The sequence below is a fragment of the Furipterus horrens genome, unplaced genomic scaffold (genome assembly GCF_987537825.1).
Source record: "Furipterus horrens unplaced genomic scaffold, mFurHor1.1.pri manual_scaffold_19, whole genome shotgun sequence".
Lineage (NCBI taxonomy): Eukaryota > Metazoa > Chordata > Mammalia > Chiroptera > Furipteridae > Furipterus > Furipterus horrens.
In genome coordinates this window covers 1644310-1666397 of record NW_028327189.1, presented here as the reverse complement: position 1 = coordinate 1666397, position 22088 = coordinate 1644310, and the positions used below count along the sequence as shown (strand labels likewise).

Below are 22088 nucleotides of genomic sequence, written 5' to 3'. Positions count from 1 at the left end.
AAAAAATTTGTTTTAAACCCTCATGTTCTTTGACATGTGAACAGTAAGAGACTTAATCCTGTCCTCTAACATAAACCCTAAAAATACTATTATCTGTTATGTTTACACAAATCTCCAATATTGTATGACAAAATCCTTTTGTATATGAAGGGTAACAAGTGCACATCTTTTTCACACTTGCTTTTCAGCAGATGCTAAACAAGTAGGTTTCAATAAGTGAAAATATAACATTAACTTGACTAAACAAAAGGTGTACATGTTTAAGAATACATTCAGCATTGATAATGAATTCACATTATATGATAATAAACTTCAGTTGACCAAATACTATATTTTAAAGATTTAAGTTTCTAAAAAATAACTCCACTGAGGTGTATTTGATATACACAAAGTTCTGAATTTTCAATTTACTACTTTGGAAAACAACTTAGGTTTTAATTGAAAATGCAGAAACTTGAATATATTTTTTGGTAAATAATAAATCAACTAGGTTGAATTGCACAGTCATTGTATAAATGCAAACTAATTTTTATAAAGTATGTGCCAAAAGAAGGTTCCTATTTAATGGTAACAAAAAGCAAAAAATATGACTTAGTTCCCAATTTCTGAGTTAATATCTGTTGTTTTAAGTAATTTATAATGTGTGTTACAATATTTAATTAATTGAAAGGTACTTATATAGAATCTACCTTAAAAAGTAAACAGACTAAAGTAAAACAGGAATTAAAAAACAGAAGTAAAAGAACAAAAGTCTATTTATTTTGTAACTTTCAAAATCCAATTTAAAAAGAATTGATGAAAATAGATAACAAAGAACTTCATTTATAGATAGTCTTCTAAGTGGTGGTGATATATTTGATATTTATTTCTTGTTCTTTATTCATTTAAAGACTTCTAGGTTTTACAAGATATAATTGTTGATATATACTTCAAATATTGATTACTAAAGAAACACAAGACATTTTTATGTGCACTTAAATTCAATTTATATTAATCTTGGCAACAAATCATTTCAAAAAGAAATGAGACAATAGCCCTGGCTGGCATTCAGTGGATTGAGTGTGGGTCTGTGAACCAAAAACTGCAAATTCAATTCCCAGGCTGCCCACATGCCTGGGTTGTGGGTCAGGTCCCCAGTTGTGGGGGTGGGAGAGGCAACTAATTGATGTGTCTCTTACACATTAATGTTTTTCTCCTTCTCTTTCTCCCTCTTTTCCCTGCTCTCTAGAAATAAATAAATAAAATATTTAAACAAGTAGAAATGAGGCAGTAAGATGTTTTGTAAGTAACAGAAAATAGAAATGACTCTGAAAAGATCAGATTTAGTGCTAGTATCTTACAATCTTTGTTTCCTAATGACTAATTTGTAATATTTGTTTGGAAAAAAGTTTGTCTGCACTTTTATTATCAATAATCTTTAAATGGAATTTCTTAAAAAGAATTATAAATATATTAGCAGTTAAAAAAGACCTAAGTAAATCACACTTAGTCCAGCCATGAACTTAGTTCCATCCTAATGAAAGGGATATGCTTTGAGAAATGTGTGGAGATGATCTTATGTTATGTGAATATCAGAGCATACTGAGAGACACCAGGTTACTATACACCTAAGCCACAGTAAATCCTATTGCTTCTAGGCTGCAAACCTGGTGCAGCATGTTACTGAATGTTGTAAGCAACTGAAATACAATGCTAAGTGTTTACCTAAACATATCTAACTATAGAAAAGGTAGAAATAGGATGTGAAAGATAGTAAATGGTACAACTGTATAGAGCACTTACCATGAAAGGAGTTTGCAGGACAGGAAGTGGCTGTGGGTTAGTCATGGAGGGAGTGGAGAGAAAATGTGAAGCCCTAGAACACCACTGTGAATGACTATAAACACCACACTCCAACATCACCAAAATATGTAATGTACTGTGCTGTGAAATTATGAAAACTATAATGCTACGAGGCAACAGAAAATTTTCAGCTTCATTATAATCTTGTGGAATTCCTACTGTGTCTATAATATAGTCTCTTGTTAACTGAAATGTTGTCATATAGAATATGACTGTATTTTTTAAAAAGTGGGTTTGCAAATATTTCCTTTTCAATTATTATACACGAAAATCACTGTGGAGATTTTAGTTCTTAAAAATTTATCTAATAAAGTCTCTACAAAATTTTGATTTTTAAACTATTGGGTCAGCCAAAAAATCTGTTATATTTTCTCATAAAATAAAAACACATTTTTGTTTTTACCAGTAACTTCATTGGTTTAGATATTTTGAGTATGTCAGCTCTCTTCCACTATTGGCTTCTAGTGGGTAGATGCCAGGGGTGCTGTTAACCATCTTCCAATGTGTAAGACACTCCCATGGCAAAATATTGTTTGGTCAAAATCTCAATAGTGCATGAAAATTTGCAAACCACTTTTGACACGTTCAATCAGTCAAAGCCCCTTCTCCATACACTGCACAAATCTTTTCTGCATTTCAGTAGTTTTTTTACCTTTCTGGAAATAAAGCATAATATACCAGGTATGCTATTTATCTTCTTCATCTTCAATATTAAAATGGTTGCACAAAAATTCACCAATTTTGGTAAGTTTTTAAAAATGAATGCTGATCTGACAGCTGTTACAATACAATCTAACAAAAATTGTTTCAAATGAAGTTAAAGACAACTAAGCGCTACTAGAGCCATCGTACAGAAAAAAACATAAAGAACTTTTTGGCTAACCCAGTATTTATAGAGAGGCAGAATGCTCAAAAATTTTTGGAAAAGGGTACTTCATTAGTAGAATCATCAAGGCATTTTGCTAGATAGAATTATAAATTATTTCTTGACACTTGCATAAGTTAATTTATAAAACTACCAAAACTCCATGGAAGATTCTTAGAAAGACCAATGAGAATACAGGCCAAATACCTCAGAATTCTCAAGTGTTATTAAAATACTTAAGAAAGAAGATACTACGGTTAATTAAAAGTAATTTGTTCATTTGAAATAAATGCCTTAATAGAATTTATTAAAATTCACTAATTTAGTAATACAGAATTTGAATATTTTCTCCCTTCTCTAGCCACATTCTACAAGCAGAAAAGCTTGGAATTTCAAAGTCATTTAACTTAAAAGAAAAGCCACTTAATATATTTATTCTTTAAAGTGAAGGCTGTCATTCTAAATGTTTTTCATAATAAACACAATAAGCAAAATTTATCAAATCTATATCATGTCCTCTTAATGATGTTAAACTCACTCACTATGCTTTCTACTATACATTTTGTCAGCAAGTATATACTAGCTATCATTGCAATAACTGCAACTTAAACCAGGTGGAATAACATGTACTTTAAAAACAAACATACTTTTGCAAGTGGTGCTTTACAGTTGTTACCTCAAAAACTACCAGAGATATGAAAATTTAGAAATTTTATCTTTGTACAATTATATAGTGATATTTTATGTTATATATTTGTCTATATAAATATATAAAATCAGATATAAATATGAACAAAAATTGGGTTTTTACAGAAGTCTTTCTAAAACTCAAATTGTGGAAAACACATTAAACAATTTTAATAGATATATCTGTACAATGCTAAGTAGTTTTATTTATACATAGAAAATGTAGAAGGAGTAGTGTGTAAAATGACAGAACTCCTTTATATTTAATGGCAGGTAAATATTAAAAAAAAGCAACATTTTATTCACATATATTTTTAAGCAATAAGTAAGTATTCATGTATAGTGTGAATCTGTATCAAGATTAATAACAAAAATCACAGATCTGAAGTTTAAGCCTTACTTTATATGTAATCCATTATCTTTGTATGCTGATTATTATGCGATGAAATTTTAAAATATTTTTATTTTGGAACCAAAATGTAATTATTGTGGACTCAATACAGAAAAACACAAATCAGTAAAAAGGTTTTCTCATCTAATTTTTCTCATAAAAAAATGAAAGATTTAAATTAGTTATCCTAACCAAACAAATGAACAGTTAGGACAATATTCTTTCCCCCACTAAAATTCTCTAAAGGGTCAAATATAGATAAAAACAAATCCATCATTGAGAAATAGAGAAAAGTAAAAAGATGTCTTCAAGTCAGTAGTGTGTTAAAAATTGCCAGGTTTGTCAGATACCATGAAATATGTTTATTTTTATTAAGTACAACTGGATCTGCTTTGTGAGAGTCTTGAGTAGAGGCAGTGCTCTTATATGTCACGTTGGTCGACACTCTGTTCTTGGAAGGTTACATAGAAATACCTTTAGTCAGCAGATTTATGAAACAGAAAATCCAGTGGTGCAAAACTTTCCTGAAGAGCAGAAAAGGCATCATTTAATATTCTTAGGACAATATCAAGAAGAGGATGATGATAATGAAGAAGCCTAAAATTAAAAATAAGCTATGTTAATAGTTTTGGTATATTAATTCTTACCAGTATTCCCTAGCTCATGGCTACAAAAAACATACTGCCTACTTATGAAGTGAGTTAGAAACAAACACTAAAGTTTCCAAGTTCAGCAGCTTGCTAAGTGATGTTTTCTTACTGGATCAATTGCAACCAGTTTCCTAAGTATTCTAAAGCATTAACCTCATTCTCCTGTACTTCATCATTTATTCAGAAAGCCTTCTTAAACATTAAATTTATAAATTTCTTAGATGCTAAAAGAGAATCTCATGGAAAGATAATCTTAAAATTCAATAAAACCTCACTAGTGAGGACAGGCTTAGATACTTTATATATAAGGTCTCTCTGGAAAAAGTCAAGCCATTGTTAATATGACAAGAACAGTTGAGAGACATCAGTGTAACCCGACAATCAAGGGGAGTGGACTGGAATGCGTATGCATGAACAGTGATAACTTCACTGTACTAGTCATGGCAGCACTAGACGCTGTTAAGTAAGCATGTGTATTGTGTGGCCATCGCATTCAAAAAGACTGAGTGAGTAGAGCAATGAATCTGTATCAGATTTTGTGCTAAGCTTGAACATTCCTTGGCAGAAACTTCGAATGATTCAGAAGGCCTCGACTATTGGCAGCTGGTGATTGGCAGCTTCATCCCAACAATGTGCCTCCTCATGCATCATGCCTTATGCAGAGATTTTTTTAGCAAAACATCAAATCATCCTAGTGACTTGGACCCTGAGAGCCAAGACTTTGAGCCCTGCAACTTCTGGCTTTCCCCAAAACTAATCTTTGAAAATTTATTTATTTATTTGTTTATTTTTAGGGAAAGTGGAGGGAGAGAGAGAGAGAGAGAGAGAGAGAAAGAAACATATTCTGATTGTCTTTCACAAGACCCCAACTGGGGACCTGGCTTGCAACTCAGGCATGCGCCCTGACTGGGAATTAAACCAGCGACCTTTTGGTTCAACACCCAGTCCAGTGAATCACACTAGTCAGGGCTAAAATCACCTTTCAAATCGCCTTTGAAAGGGAAGAGATTTCAGACAGTCACTGAGAGTGAAGAAAATATAATGGGTCAGCTCATGGTGATGGGAAGAATTGTTTGAGGTCCCAGGGTGCCTACTTTGAAGGGGACTGAAGTGTCATTGTCCTATGTACAATGTTTCTTGTATCTTCTTCAATAAATGTCCCTTTTTGATAGCACATGGCCGGATACTTTCTCAACAGACCTTGTATGTCACCAGTATTTTTTTCTTTACCAAGAAATCCTGAGAGCCACCCAACTGAAAAACACCAGAAACTTATTTTTGAAATTTAGAACCAAAGACACTATGACTGCATCAGTATCAACAACTCATGAATTACTACTGTGTGTATATTCACAAAGCTATTTAGAGACACAAGTAAATGCTATCTCAAGCAATATGTCCTTGAAAATAAATACTGTTGATTTTACAGTATTATTAATTAATTTCATGCATCTCATATATTATACCACCTAGTCAAGAAGCATCTAATATTTTCATCAGTTTAATATTTCAAGACTAGGTTTTAAACAAATATAATTAAAACATAACTACATTAAAAAATTGATTTTCTTTTGGATTATCCCCATAGAATTAAATTTCTTATATTTTGTTTTATTAGTTAAGTCAAATAAACATAAACACTCAGGTAATAATCTAAAAATGCACAAAAATTTTATAATTAATATGTCAGGTAGCAAAACAAACACTGATGCTTCAAAACCAGACATATATTCACATGTTGATTTTACTTACTAATGTAAACTGTTCATAGACTTGCATCAGGTCCTCCATTTTGTACTGTTCTAGCACCACAAAATTGTCCAGGCTTCCACTTGTTTTTCGTGCACAGTCTTGGCAATGTACTATGTAAGTCTTCTGAGAATTGCTTTCATTTGTAACAAAAAGCAGATCGAAAACTTCTACCTATTTCATACAATAAAAAAAGTAAACCACTAAACAGAGATAGTTCCATTTATTACACCACTTTTGTATAACTATGAAGTTCTACTTTATGTGACATTGTGGATAGTGGTTTTCATTGACTGCAGGTACTTAAAAAATATATCCATGTTTGTTTGTTTTTTAGATACTAGAATTCTTTTGTAACATATCCAAAGTGAAGGCTAATGTTACATATTTAGATTCTGATTCAAGGAAAACAAATATTTGTTATAAGCACTGATTTAAAAAGCCAGTTAGTTGTTTAGTTAATCCTGTAGGACTACTCCAATAGCCTCCAAATTTGATCTCTACCTTCACTGTTTCCAATTATCAGCCTCCACTTTCTGAAACATATTTTGACTTCAAAAACCTTTAATGGCATCAATGACCTCAGAATAAAAGTGTTAAACTGAATTCAAGATTCTTTGCAAGTTACATACCACCTACTTTTACATGCTTCTGAGAATGTGAAGTCCATTTTCTAGCCACATTGCACTAGTAGGCCTTTTTATATGTGTTACTAATTTCCCCATCATTATACTGTTCTTAAAGACTAATTATGTTTTATAAACCTCTAAGTCTAGCCACTTTTTGCCCACTGAAATCAAATACACTTTTAAGGTGGGATTCAAATGTTAAAAGGTCTGCAGGCTCTTATGCTAATATTATTAGAAAAATCATTATCCCTCAATTTTTCTATGACACACTGTATACATGTCCAGCTTCTTACTTATCATATTCACAGGGCCATTATAACTAGTTCTTTATAATAGGTCTTCTCCAAATGCTATGTAAGCTCTTCCAGAGGAGGTATTACATGATTATTTTTGCACTTTTTGCAAGCCCTAGCCACAAGAGAGAAAAAAATCAACAACTAGAGAGAGAATTTGATGCTGATCAGCTTAGATCTGTGTGGAAACTGCTAGTTTGTTTGCATTTGTATACTTATTATGGATTGTTCTTCTGAAATGCATATCATCTAGTAAGGAATTATTACTGATTTTTCTATACAAGATACTGTACTTCTAAATTAATGTGCAGTAGAATATCACATCAAATAATATAATTGCTATAATAGTCAATTTCAAAACAATTGCTATAAATCAATTTCCCTATAATGCATTACATAAAACTATAGGTAAATTTATCATTAAAAATAAAAACCATAGAGAATCCTCAATGAAACTGTAAATAGAATGGTTACCTCACAAATGCTGCAGTAATGCGCTGGTTCATCATTTGTCCGCCCATGCCATATAATGTCTTTTCCTGCAGCAATGAGAGCTTCCCTCAATGTCTGACATTGCTTTAGTACTTTCAGAAGGCAATACCTATTATGATGAAAAATTATTCAAACAATAAATTAATAATGAATATTCTTAGTATAAAAAATAAACCAGGGGGATCCAAAATAGTGGAGAAGTAAGTGGAAGATACACTAACCTTCTTCCAGGACCAATCTGGACTTACAATTTAATTGTGGAGAAATCATCTGGAATAACCAACTGAACACTAACTGGAGAGAAGTCTTATAACCAGGGAGAAACAGAAAAGGCTACCTCCTCACACCATGACTGATAAGAAGTGCAGAGACATGAAAGGGCTGGCTGGGTTCCCATGGGTGGCAGCTGAAGGGACTGAGAAACAGCTCAGCAGCCAGGGGTTCCCCCTGAGAAAGGCAGGGTCTAAGCCCCCAGCTGGGCTTCCCAGCCTACAGCAACAGAGCAGAAAGTAAAATACTATTGAGCTGTGAAAAGTGAAAAGTCATAGGGTTTCTTTAGGCCTGAAAGAAATGGCAGGAGACAAAAGCTCTTAAATGAATGATGTATGAAAATATTTTGGCACCCACTTACCCTGGGCTCAAGCAGAGGGAAGGCAGAGAGGACTGGAGATACTTAGGGAGAGTTTGAGGTGGTGGCTTTAGGGGTAGAACTAAGAACACAAGTACAAAAGGGGTAAATGACAATGAACAAGTATCTACTGATAACAACCTTAAATGTAAGTGAATTAAATGCACCAATCGAAGACATAGGGTAGCTGAATGTATTAGAAAGCATGATCACATATATGCTGCCTACAAGGGACCCACCTGAGAACAAAATATCTACCCACACTCAAAGTGAAGGGATGGAAAAAAGTATTTCAAGCAAATGGACATGAAAAAATAGCTGGGATAGCAATACTTATATCAGACAAAACAGATTTCACAGCAAAGGCCATAAAAAGAGACAAAGGAGGACATTTCATAATACTTAAGAAAAAAATCCATCAAGAAGATATAACCCTTGTAAACATATATGCACCCAACATAGGAGCACCTAAATATGTAAGAAAAATTTTGAAAGACTTCAGGAAAAATAAAGACAGCTACACTCTCATAGTAGGAAACTTTAATACCCCATTGTGAACAATGGACAGATCTAAGAAGCAAATAAATATCAAGGATACTGAGGCATTAAACAACATTCTAGATCAAACGGACTTAGCTGATATATATAGAACTTTTCATCCCAAGAAGCAAAACAGACATTCTTTTAAACTGCATATGGAACAATTTCAAAGATAGACTACATGGTAGGACACAAAACAAGCCCCAAGAAATTCAAGGAAATTGAAATTATATCAAGCATCTTCTCAGATTACAATGGTTTGAAACTGGAAATTAACCAAAGGAAAAAAATGCAAAAACATTCAAACTCATGGAGAATGAATAACATGCTATTAAATAATGAATTGGTTAACAATGACATAATGGAAGATATCAAAAAGTTTCTGGAAACTGATGATGAGGAACACACAACAACCCAAAACAAATGCAATACAGCAAAAGCAGTCTCAAGAGGAAAGTTCATAGCAATATGGGCCTACCTAGAAAGTATAAAAGATTCTCAAATAAAAAACTTAATCCTACAGCTACAAGAACTAGAGCAATAACAAAAAATAAAGCTCAGAGTGAGAAGAAGGAAGGAATCATCAAGATCAGAGCAGAATTAAATGACATAGAGACTAAACAAAAAATTCAAAACATCAAAAAGACCAGGAGCTTGCTCTTTGAAAAAACAAACAAAACTGACATGCCTTTAACCAGACTCATCAAGAATTGGAGAGAGAGAACCCAAATAAACAAATTCAGAAATAAAAGAGGAGAAATCACACGTGATGCCACAGAAATACAAAAGGTTGTAAAAAATTATTACAAACAACTGTATCACAAGAAACTTGACAACATAGATGAAATGGACAAGTTTCTGAAAACATATAATCTTCCAGAACTGAATCTAGAATTAGCTGAAAGTCTTAACAGACCAATAACAACTAGCAAAATTGAAGAAGTAATAAAAAGCTCTCAGCACACAAAGTCCTAAACCAGATTGCTTCACAAGTGAATTTTACAAAACATTTAGGAAAAAACTAACTCCTATCCTTCTCAAGCAATTCCAAAAAATCCAAGAAGAGAAAAGACTTCCAAACTCGTTCTATGAATCCAGTATTACTCTCATTCCCAAACCTGGTTAAGACACAACAAAGAAAGAAAACTACAGGCCGATATTGCTGACGAACACAGATGCTAAAATCCTCAACAACATATTGGCAAACCAGGTCCAGCAACACATTAGAAAGAGCATACACCACGATCGAAAGGAATTCATCCCAGGGATGCAAGGATGACTTAATATTCACAAGTCAATAAACGTAATAAACCACATAAACAAAAGAAAAGACAAAAACCAGATGATCATATCAATAGAGGCTGAATAAGCATTTGATAAATTACAACACCCATTTTTGATGAAAGCACTCAGCAAAATGGACATAGAGGGAGCATACCTCAACATAATGAAGGCCATATACGAGATACCTGAAGCCAACATCATACTCAATGGGCAAAAACTGAGAGCATTCCCCCTGAGGTCAGAAACAAGACAAATATGTCCACTCTCTCCACTTCTGTTCAATATAGTGTTGGAGGTTCTAGCCACAGCAATCAGATGAAAAAGAGAAATAAAGGGCATTTAAATTGGAAATAAGAAGTAAAACTGTCATTATTAGCAGACAACATGATATTGTACATAGAAAATCTATAGACTCCACGAAAAAAACGACTTGACCTAATAAGTGAATTTGGCAAAATAGCAGGGACCAAGTCAATATTCAGAAATCGAAGACATTTCTGTATACCAACAATAACATATCAGAGATGGAAACTAGAAAACAAATCCCATTTACCATAGCAACAAGAAAAATAAAGTACCCAGGAATAAACTTAACCAAGGAGATAAAAGACCTGTACTCAGAAGACTACATAACACAGAAGAAAGAACTTAAGGAAGACACAAATAATTGGAAGCATATATCATGTTCTTGGGTGGAAACAATCAACATCATTAAAATGTCCAGAGAGAGGAATATGGCGAAGGAGTGAGGGGAGGCTGCGCTCTCAGGCTCCCGAGACCCGTCTGTAGTTTGGACTAATTGCAGACAGATCATCTCAGTGAGTAGCTGGTCATTGGCAGGAGACGAGTCTTCGCATTGTTGGATTAGAGAAAAACCATCTGGGAACAACCTGTTTAGTGAGGGTAGCGGAAGCAAAGAAGACGAAACAGGATTCCTGACTGGGGTGACTGCTTGAGCTGCAGCTGGAAGGACACAAAGGCTTTTTGGAAACCACAGACTTCCCCAGAGGGGAATCAGGAGGAGAGCGGATCTCTGCCCACTGGCAGACAGGACTCAACCAGGTGGCATTGATGCTGGAAGATGGGAGACAGCATGCTGCTGTACAAGTGAAAACGTAATTTTTCCTTTGTATTTTTCTCTTGTGAACTGCGGAGAGGGTGGAAAAGTTTGGGGGTGATAGGACATTCTTGAGGAGTGCAGGCGCAGAAGTGTGTTCGTCCATTCCCCAACCCTCCCCGTGGGTCATGCCAGCATGCATAGGGAAGTGCCCTCATTCACTGGCCCAGGTGCACAGGGTCGCGCATCCAGGTGCCCCTCGGACACACCCCAACAGACATAAAATCAGTGCCCCAACATGCTCAGGGAGGGCCCAGTGGACTTGCAGAAGACTGTGCGCAGTCGCCCCTGGCCAGCCCCGGTGGGCGCCAGGCCAAAGTGCCAGGCCGGAGCGCAGAGCACTTGCTCAGGCTCTGTGTGTGCCTGCCCAGGCGGTGCGGGAATGGTGGACAGCTGCAGCGTGGAAACAGAGGGCAGCAGCGACTCACAGACACTCACTTATACTGAGCACAAGTGTCTGGGATCCTGCCCTAAGAGGCGATAGACCAACTCCCTGAACCCGACGATGCAGGCCTGAGGCTAGCTCCCCAGCCGCCTTGGGTGTACACCGGCACTCGAACGAAAAAACACCTCAATGGCTTTCCCAGAGCACGGTGCAGCCGGCTTTCTCAGAGCACGGCATGGCAGGTCTGAGCTTAGCTCCCCGGCCGCCTAGGGCGCGCACCAGCACTCAAGAAAAAAAAAAAAAACACCTCCTCGCCGGCTTCCCTGGAGTGCAGCGTGGCCTGCTTTCCCGAAGCACAGCGTGGACTGCTTTCCTTGAGCGTGGTGCAGGAAGCCAGAGGTGGGCTCTCAGGCGCCTTCCATTTCACCATGCTGGCCACCTCGTGCACACCGCTGCTGCAAGGAATAGGAACCTCTAACCCGCCACATTAGACCAGCTGTGGATGCAGAAAAAGAAGGCGACACAGAAAGGCTGAACTGAGTAAAAACTTTCCTTTTTTTTTTTTTTTTCTCTTTTTCCTTTTTCTTTTCTTCCTGAAAGAGGAGGGGAGGAGGAAGGAGGGGAAGGAAGGGGAAAAAAAAACTATATCTCTAATTTGTTTTATATACTCTTTTCTTCTTATCCTTCTTCTTTAATTGTTGTTCATTTGTTTGTGGGTCTAGTTTAGCCTCCCTTTCACTCTAAATAGAATATAACTACTATATAAATGTAATACTATACAATTCCACTTTCCTACTATATTCTGCACTCTTCCCTTTTCTATTCTTCTATAGTTATTAACATACAATATAAATATTACCTACTGTCTTGCACAGTCTCAACTATTATTAATCTAATATCCCTTCTCTCAAAAATCATATTTTTCCTCCCGAAAACAACTCTTATCTATTCTTCCTATAGTGTAAAAGCTTTAATCTCTCTACATTTATATTAATACTGGCTCGTTGGCTGACGATAGCAGGATAGAGGGTGGGGGATATTTTTGAGGGTGCGGGTCTCCTGCCGGGGCTGTGTGTTTATGTTTTTAACAGCATCTCCACAAAATAACTCAAGAAAAGTGCAAAGAGTGACTCTCAATCAACTAGCCAGAAGGAAGATCCTAACAAAGAGCACCTGAAATATAACCAGACAGCATAAAAAAACAACATAAAGGGTAACCCAAGAACATCAGGCTCAGGAGATCAAAGAGACTGCACCATTGAAACCCCCAGATCTCCAATATAGAATCTCATACCAGAAAGGTAAGAAGGCAGAGTAGATAAATCCAAATAACAAAAACAAACAAGAAGAATCCAACATGGTAAGACACAGAAATAACCTCTCAATGAAAAAAAAAGATGAATCCCCAGAAAGAGAGGTAGATAGAATAGATATAGCACAAATGTCAGACATGGAATTCAAAGCAATGGTGGTGATGAAGCTCAATATACTCAACAACCTTAAAAACAACTATGACAACCTACAAGGAAGCTACCAACAGCTCCAATAACAGTACAGGGAACTTGTAGAGAACTACACGAGCATAAAAAGAGACATAGAAATTATCAACAAGAACCAGGAAGAAATGAAGAATGCAATTTCTGAACTGAACAACACAGTAGAATCAGTCAAAAGCAGACTAAACGAAGCAGAGGATCGGATTAGTGAATTAGAAGATAATGTAGAAAAAAATTCTCAGTTGATAGAGCAAAATGAAAAAAGATTGAAAAAGTATGAAGAAGAAGTAAGGGAATTACAGGACAGCATAAGGAAGAACAATATAAGAGTAATTGGAGTTAAAGAGGGATCAGAAGAACAAGGAATAGATAAACTGATAGTAGAAATAGTGACAGAAAATTTTTCAAACCTGATGAGAGAAAAAGTTATGCAAGTCCAGGAAGCACAGAGAGTTTCAATGAAGAGGAACCCCCCAAAACCCACTCCAAGGCACATCATAGTTAAAATGGCAACATTCCAAGACAAAGAGAGAATCCTAAAAGCAGCAAGAGAAAAACAGCAAATAACTTACAAGGGAGCTCCAATAAGGCTATCGACCAATTTCTCAACAGAAATATTACAAGCCAGAAGGGAATGCTCAAAATATTTCAAGCAATGAAAAACAAAGGCCTCCAACCAAGAATACTCTACCCAGCAAGGCTCTCATTCAAAATAGAAGGTGAAATAAGGAGTTTCTCAGACAAAGGAAGACTAAAAGAATACATCTCCACAAAACCAGCATTGCAAGAGATGCTAAAGGGACTGTTTTAAGAAAAGAAGAAAAGAGGAGAGAAACACAGGTATAAAGGGAAATGAATAAATACATGTCAATAATAACCTTAAATATAACTGGATTAAATGCTCCAATTAAAAGACATAGGGTAACGGAATGGATAAGAAAACAGGACCTACATATTTGCTGTCTACAAGAAACACACCTCAAAAGAAAAGATTTACATAGACTGAAAGTAAAGGGATATAAAAAAATATTCTAAGCAAACAGACCTCAAAAAAAAGCTGGGGTAGCAGTCCTCATATCAGACAAAAGAGATTTCAAAGGAAGGGCTATACAAAGAGACAAAGAAGGACATTTTGTAATACTGAAAAGAACAATCCATCAAGAAGACAGAACACTGATAAACATATATGCACCCAATGTAGGAGCACCCAAATACATAAAGCAAATACTAGAAGATGACAAGAAGGATATTAACAACAACAGACTCAAAGTAGGGGACTTCAACACACCATTATCAACAATAGACAGATCATCCAAACACAGAAACACCAAGGATATACAGTCATTGAACAACACACTAAACCACATGGACTTAACTGATATATATAGAACTTTTCACCCCAAAGAAGCAAAATATACATTCTTTTCAAATGCGCATGGGACATTTTCAAAGATAGACCACATAATAGGACACAAAACAAGCCTCAACAAATTCAAGAAAATTGAAATCATATCAAGCATCTTTTCAGACCACAATGCCTTGAAATTAAACATCGACCTCAGAGAAAAATATCAAACACACCCAAACTCATGGAGAATGAATATCACGCTATTAAATAATGAATGGGTTAACAATGACATCAAAGAGGAAATCAAGAAATTTCTAGAAACTAATGACAATGAACACACAACAGTCCAAAACCTATGGGACACAGCAAAAGCAGTCCTAAGAGGGAAGTTCATAGCAATACAGGCATATCTGAAAAGGACAGAAGAAACTCAAATAATAAAACCTAACCATAAAGCTACAAGAACTAGAACAACAACAACAAACAAAGCCTAGGTCAAGAAGAAGAAAGGAAATCATCAAGATCAAAGCAGAATTAAACGACATAGAGACTAAACAATCAATCAAAAAATCAACAGAACTAAGAGCTGGTTCTTTGAAAAAATAAACAAAATCGACAAGCCTTTATCCAGGCTCATCAATAAAAAAAGAGAGAAGATCCAAAAAAACAAAATGAGAAATGAAAGAGGAGAAATCACGACTGATACCTCAGAAATACAAACAATTGTAAAAAATTTCTACCAACAACTGTATGGCAAGAAATTTGACAACCTAGGAGAAATGGAGAAATTTCTAGAAACATACAACCTTCCAAAACTGAATGAAGAAGTAGTGAAAAGTCTCAACAGAACAATAACAAAGAAGGAAATTGAAACAGTATTCAAAAATCTCCCTGCACACAAAAGCCCTGGACCGGATGGCTTCACAGGCGAATTTTACAAAACATTTAGTGAAGAAATAACTCCTATCCTTCTCAAACTGTTCCAAAAACTCCAAGAAGAGGTAAAAATCCCAAATCTTTCTATGAAGTCAGTATTACCCTAATCCCAAAATCAGGTCAAGAAACAACAAAGAAAGAACACTGCAGGCCAATATCATTGATGAACATAGATACTAAAATCCTCAATAAAATTTTGGCAAACAGGATCCAGCAAAACATCAAAAAGATCATACATCATGATCAAGTGGGATTCATCCCAGGGATGCATGGATGGTTCAATATTTGCAAATCAATAAGTATAATACATCACCTAAACATAATGAAAGACAAAAGTCACATGATCATATCTATAGATACAGAAAAAGCATTTGATAAAGTACAACACCCATTTATGATGAAAACACTCAGCAAAATGGGAATAGAGGGAGCATACCTTAACATAATTAAGGCTGTATATGAGAAGTATGAAGCCAACATCATACTCAATGGACAAAAACTGAAAGCATTCCCCCTGAAATCAGGAACTAGACAAGGCTGTCCACTCTCTCCACTCCTATTCAATATAGTGTTGGAAGTTCTAGCCATAGCAATCCGACAAGACAAAGAAATAAAAGGCATCCAAATTGGGAAAGAAGTAAAACTATCACTATTTGCAGATGACATGATAGTATACCTAGAAAACCCTATAAACTCCACTAAAAGAGTACTCGATATATTAAGTGAATTTGGCAAAATAGCAGAGTACAAAATAAATATACAGTAATCTAAGGCATTTCTGTACACCAACAATAAAATAATGGAGACAGAGGCAAAAAAGAAAATACCATTTACTATAGCAACAAGAAAAATAAAATACCTAGGAATAACCTTAACCAAAGAGATAAAAGACCTGCACACTGAAAATTACACAACAAATGAAGAAAGAAATTAAGGAAGATACAAATAAATTGAAGCAAATACCATATTCTTGGATGGGAAGAATCAACATCATCAAAATGGCCATACTACCCAAAGCAATTTACAAATTCAACTCAATCCCTATTAAAATACCAATGACATATTTCACTGGCTCAGAACTAATACTTAAAAATTCATATGGAACCAAAAAAGACCCCAAATAGCAAAAGTAATCTTGAAACAGAAGAACACAGCAGGAGGAATTACGATACCAGACATCAAACAATACTACAAAGCCACTGTGATCAAAACAGTCTAGTACTGGCATAAGAACAGACATAGTGATCAGTGGAACAGAATAGAGAGCCCAGAAATAAACCGAGGCCTCTATGGTCAACTAATCTTTGATAAAGGAGGAAGGAACATAAAATGGAGTGAGAAGGGCCTCTTTAACAAATTGTGCTGGGAGAACTGGATAGGAACGTGCAAAAAAATGAAACTAGACCACCAACTTACACCACACACAAGAATAAACTCAAACTGAAGATGGATTAAAGACTAAAATGTAAGCCGTGACACCATAAAAGTCCTAGAGGAAAACATAGACACGAAAATTTTAGATATTCCACATAACAATATCTTCACGGATACATCTCCTAAGGCAAGAGAAATAAAGGAAAAAATAAACAAATGGGACTACATCAAACTAAAAAGTTTCTCCTCAGCAAAAGAAAACATCAGCAAGATGAAAAGGAAACCAACCATATGGGAAAACATATTTGCCAATGACATCACAGACAGGGGACTCATCTCCAAAATATATAAAGAGCTTATATACGACTCAACATCAAGAAAGCAAACAACCCAATTAAAAAATGGGCAAAGGACCTGAACAAAAACTTCTCTGAAGAGGACATACAGAAGGTCCATAGGCACATGAAAAAATGCTCAACATCACTGGCCATCAGAGAGATGCAAATAAAAACCACAATGAGATACCACTTTACACCTGTCAGAATGGCCATCATCAACAAATCAACAAACAACAAGTGCTGGTGAGGATGTGGAGAAAAGGGAACCTTACTGCACTGTTGGTGGGAATGCAGACTGGTGCAGCCACTATGGAGAACAGTACGGAATTACCTCAAAAAACTAAAAATGGAACTGCCTTTTGAACCAGCGACTCCACTGGTAGGATTATACCTGAAAAATCCTAAAACCCTAATTCAAAAGAACTTATGCACCCCTATGTTCATAGCAGCCCTGTTTACAATAGCTAAGTGCTGGAAACAGCCGAAGTGCCCATCTGTAGATGAGTGGATGAAAAATCTGTGGTACATTTACACAATGGAATACTATGTAGCAGAAAGAAAGAAGGAATTCCTGCCATTTGGGTCAACATGGATGGAACTAGAGAGAATTATGCTTAGTGAAATAAGCCAGGCAAAGAAAGCAAAATACCATATGATATCACCTAATACAGGAAATTAAAGAGCAACACAAACAAATGAACTAAATAGGCAGAGACTAGAATAGTAGTCAGTAGGGGGGAGGGGGGAGGGATAGAAGGGGGATAAGTAAGGGAAGGGTCTAGTCAAGGAATGTGTATAAATGAGTCATGGACATGGACAACGGGGAGGGATATGATTGTGGGAGAAGGGATGGGCTGGGTAGGGGGAGCAATGGGGGAAAAATGGGACAACTGTAATTGAAAAACCAAAAAATAAATTATTTGTTGAATGAAAAATAAAATAAAATGTCCATACCAACCAAAGCAATTTAATAATTCAGTTCAATCCCTATTAAAATACCAACAACATATTTCTCAGACCTATAACAAATACTTCAAAAATTTATATGGAACCAAAAAAGCCCCAAATAGGCACAGCAATATTTAGGAAGAAGGACACAGTAGGAAGAATCACAATACCTGATGTCAAACTATATGACAAGACCATGGTAATCAAAACAGTCTGGTACTGGCATAAGAACAGACATCGTCGGCAGCCGTCCGTCTCGAGAGACGATGGTGTAGCTTCTTAAGAGTCTATCTGCACCGCCGAGAATGGCTGTGCAGTCCGACTCGGGAGTGACACGGTATCTGTCTCCTCCCGTGTTGAATCGACATCTTGCGATGACGCTGGAGTGTCCTCTCCAGTGAAGCTGAAGCTACAGAGCCTGGGCAGGGTGATATGGAGGGTCTGCTGTTGCCCATGCAGCAGACCCCCCCTCTCTTCGCAGCTGAAGGGTCCAAGGGAAAGACGGAGTCAATACAGCTTGGCTTCAGGTGCGCCGCAGGAGTTGCCGGTGTTGACTACAACGTCAAACCGCCTTAGGGACTCCGGCTCCGGATTTTCTGTCAGGGTTTACTCCCTTAGCCTTTCCCCTGAAGAGGTATGCCACAAGGCAGCGGAGGATTTTTGGAATCAGAGTTTTCCTTCTCTGATATGCCCTGCCTGGAAGATCGAACCAGCGACACTTAGCTCACAGGCCGACACTCAATTCACTGAGCCAAACCAGCCAGGGCAGAAGAACAGACATATAGATCAATGAAACAGAACAGAGAGCCCCGAAATGAACCCAGGTCTCGATGGTCAACTAATATTTGACAAAGGGGGAAGGAACAAAAATGGAGTGAAACGAGTCTCTTCAATAAATGGTGCTGGGAGAACTGGGCAGGGACGTGTAAAAAGAAAAAAATGAAACTAGACCACCAACATACACCACACAGCAGAATAAATACAAGATGGATCAGAGACTTAAATTAAGACCTGACAACATAAAAATCCTAGCGAAAACCTTCAGATACCCCATGTAGCAATATTTTCACTGATATATCTCCTAAGGCAAGGGAAAGAAAGAAAAGAATAAATAAATAGGATTATATCAAATTAAAGAGTGTCTGCTCAGGAAAAAAAAAAAAAAACATCAGCAAGATGAAAAGGGAACCAACCATAAGGGAAAACATTTTGCCAATGATACCTGAGACAAGGGATTGATCTCCAAAATATATAAAGAACTTATATGACTCAACACCAAGACAGACAACCCAATCACAAAATGGGCAAAGGAACAAACACTTCTCCAAAGAGGACATACAGATGGTTCATAGGCATATGAAAGAATGCTCAACGTCACTAGCCATCAGAGAGATGCAAATAAAAACCACAATGAGATACCATCTCACACCAGTCAGAATGGCCATCATCAACAAATCAACAAACAAGTGCTGGCGAGGATGCGGAGAAACGGGAATCCTGGTGCCCTGCTGGTGGGAATGCAGACTGGTACAGCCACTATGGAGAACAATATGGAATTCCCTCAAAAAACTAAAAATGGAACTACCTTTTGAACCAGCAATTCCATTCCTATGATTATATCTGAAGAATCTTGAAACCCCAATTCAAAAGAACCTATGCACCCCTATGTTCATAGCAGCACTATTTACAATAGCCAAGTGCTGGAAACAGCCTAAGTGCCCACCTGTAGATGAGTGGATTAAAAAACTGTGGTACATTTACACACTGGAATACTTTGCAGCAGAGAAAAAAGGAACTTCTACCATTTGCAACAATATGGATGGAACTAGAGAGAATTATGCTTAGCGAAATAAGGCAGGCAATGAAAGAAAAATATCTTATGCTGTCACCTATTACAGGAGATGAATGAACAACACAAGCCAATAAGCAAAATTGAACCAGAGGTATGTAAACAAGGAACAGATAACAGTGACTTAGGGTGAGGGGGAAGGGAGAGAAGGAGGTAAGAAGGGGAAGGGTCTAATCAAAGCACATGTATAAGTGACCCATGAACATGCACAACTGGGTAGGGACTGACTGTGGGAGAAGGGGTGAAGCAAGGTGCTGGGAAGCAATAGGGAAAAATGTGGGACAACTGTACTAGAAAAACAAACAAAAAATTTTAGTGGGGGAAAAATGAAAGCAAAATAAATTAATAAATGAGCCAGCAAGCCCCCTCTACCCGCCGCCCTGCCCCCAAAAAAACCTATCATGTAAGAAAGTGAACAAAAGTAAATATAAAGTATTGAAATACAATTTTAGTGAATATTAGGACAAGGATTTTCCTTCACACTGTATGTTTTTCTCCCTATCTGATCCTTCCAGAATTTGGTATTCTAAAGAAGTAATAACATGTTTTTTTTGCATAAAACTAATAAGAGCAGTTTAAATAGAGATTTTGTTAACCAATACTTTGACTTGAATGTCATGCCTAAAACATGCATGCTTAGGCTCTGGTTGTTACCAAAAAGCCCTGAGGAATTGGGATCGACTTTTGAAGGTAATAAAAGCCCACAAGAAAAAAGGCCTGGTACCCTGATTGGTAGTGTGGTTCATGGCGATCTTTCCAGGGAAGGAACAAAGGTTCCTTTTCTGAAAGATGGCTAGAAGGGACCTTAAGGCACAATGAAAAACCAGAAAGACTTGGAAAGGACAGGTGTATACAGGCAAGGCTGAATGCCAGGTATGTGGCTCAGCTTCTGCGCCCTGAAGGGCAGACTGAAGGTCACCCTAAATATTCCTTGGGTAAGTTCCAGCAAAGCAGACTTAAAGATCATATGTGATCATTTGCTGCTCTTGTTATGTTTATGCAAATGAACAGGATAAATTAAAAATGGACTTAATGCAGTCCCTTTAAAGACAAGGAAGGTAATCTTAAAAAGAAAAATCGTGATTCAAGGAAAATCACAATGCTCAGTGGCTGACTGTAAACTAGTGCAGCTAACTGTCTTTAAAGTTTATTTTCATTTAAAGTTTATTTTCATTTGCAAGTTAATCTAGGTCTTGACATTATCAAAGATGCTTAATTTACAGGCAAGAAGAATGTCAAATGTCTTGTAACTGGATGTCTTCCTAATAAGACTGTCTCGCAGATTTAGAGACTGGTTTGTGGGTTATGTCGCATTAACAACCTCATTACCTGAGTGACTGTATGTATAGGCCCCACTTAATATTGTCTGCATCACTGCCTCCTGATACTCAATGGTTTGGCTGAACTAAGTGGTTGGGTTGGTGAAATATGGGGTCTTCTGTGGGATTCACCTTAAAACTGGTTTTTCTTTTCTATTCTAATGGCTTAGACAGAAAGGGCCCAGAGATCTGAGGCAGGGGGTAAGGAGGAGCCTAAAATACTCTCTTCAGCTCAAAATAAGTATAGTGGGCAAAAGGGCTTTGGACAGGTGTGACATACCTTGCATACCTTCCTCCAAAGAAGGCTTTTTCCTCCTAATGTGGGACCTTAAAAAATTAATCCCTGCCTTTTGTCATTTAGTGGTTATGGATTTAATGATACATTTTAACCCTGTTGCCAAATATGTTGCCCTCAGAATACAACAAGGATACCAGCCCCTTAAACTGAGCACGCCATTGCCCAGGGACAGCCAACTGACCTGGAGTCTGCAAGATCCTTCCCAATGTGGGAAAGCCACCCTCCCCTCCACACCCCAACTCTTATTAGGGATTTCTGGACCCAAAGGTAGATAAGACGTTGACCACCTCCAGCTTGAAGCAACTAGAGGAGTACGAGACCTTTGCCCATTGTCCTTTATAAGATTATAAAGGGTCTTAAGTCTCAGAGGAGGGAATTGTTACAGAGTGGGTTCACGCCAACAATAAAAATTTTTTAAAAGGTATGTTTAAAAAAAGAAGGATCTGAATTGTCTTGCCTCAGGGTGAGAGTCAGAGGGCAACTTTCTCCCAGAAACAAGGGCTGGCACTTACCATTGTTCCTTTGCTGAACCACCTCCCACAGAGCTGACAAAAGGGCACCATATCTGAGTCTCCATCAACTTGGCTCACTCACACTGTTCAGTCTTTTCTGGTGATTCTTTGGGACCTG

General features: G+C 36.8%; 1 protein-coding gene across 3 annotated transcripts in view; it reads right to left on the bottom strand.

The window, feature by feature from the left end:
- Positions 1-4137: 4137 nt before the first annotated feature.
- Positions 4138-22088, bottom strand: part of LOC149990272 (lysine-specific demethylase 6A-like) — a 355815-nt gene continuing 337864 nt past the window's right edge. For 2 of the 3 annotated variants that reach the window (XM_090265491.1, XM_090265493.1), the window contains 3 exons: positions 7581-7707; positions 6188-6358; positions 4138-4309 (listed from right to left, as the gene is read on the bottom strand). In XM_090265491.1, the coding sequence (XP_090121617.1) occupies positions 4262-4309; positions 6188-6358; positions 7581-7707 (346 nt within the window). In that variant the 3' untranslated portion in view covers positions 4138-4261. Of the gene's footprint in view, positions 4383-6187; positions 6359-7580; positions 7708-22088 lie in introns of all 3 variants that reach the window. The other variant, XM_090265492.1, reaches the window with a different exon arrangement.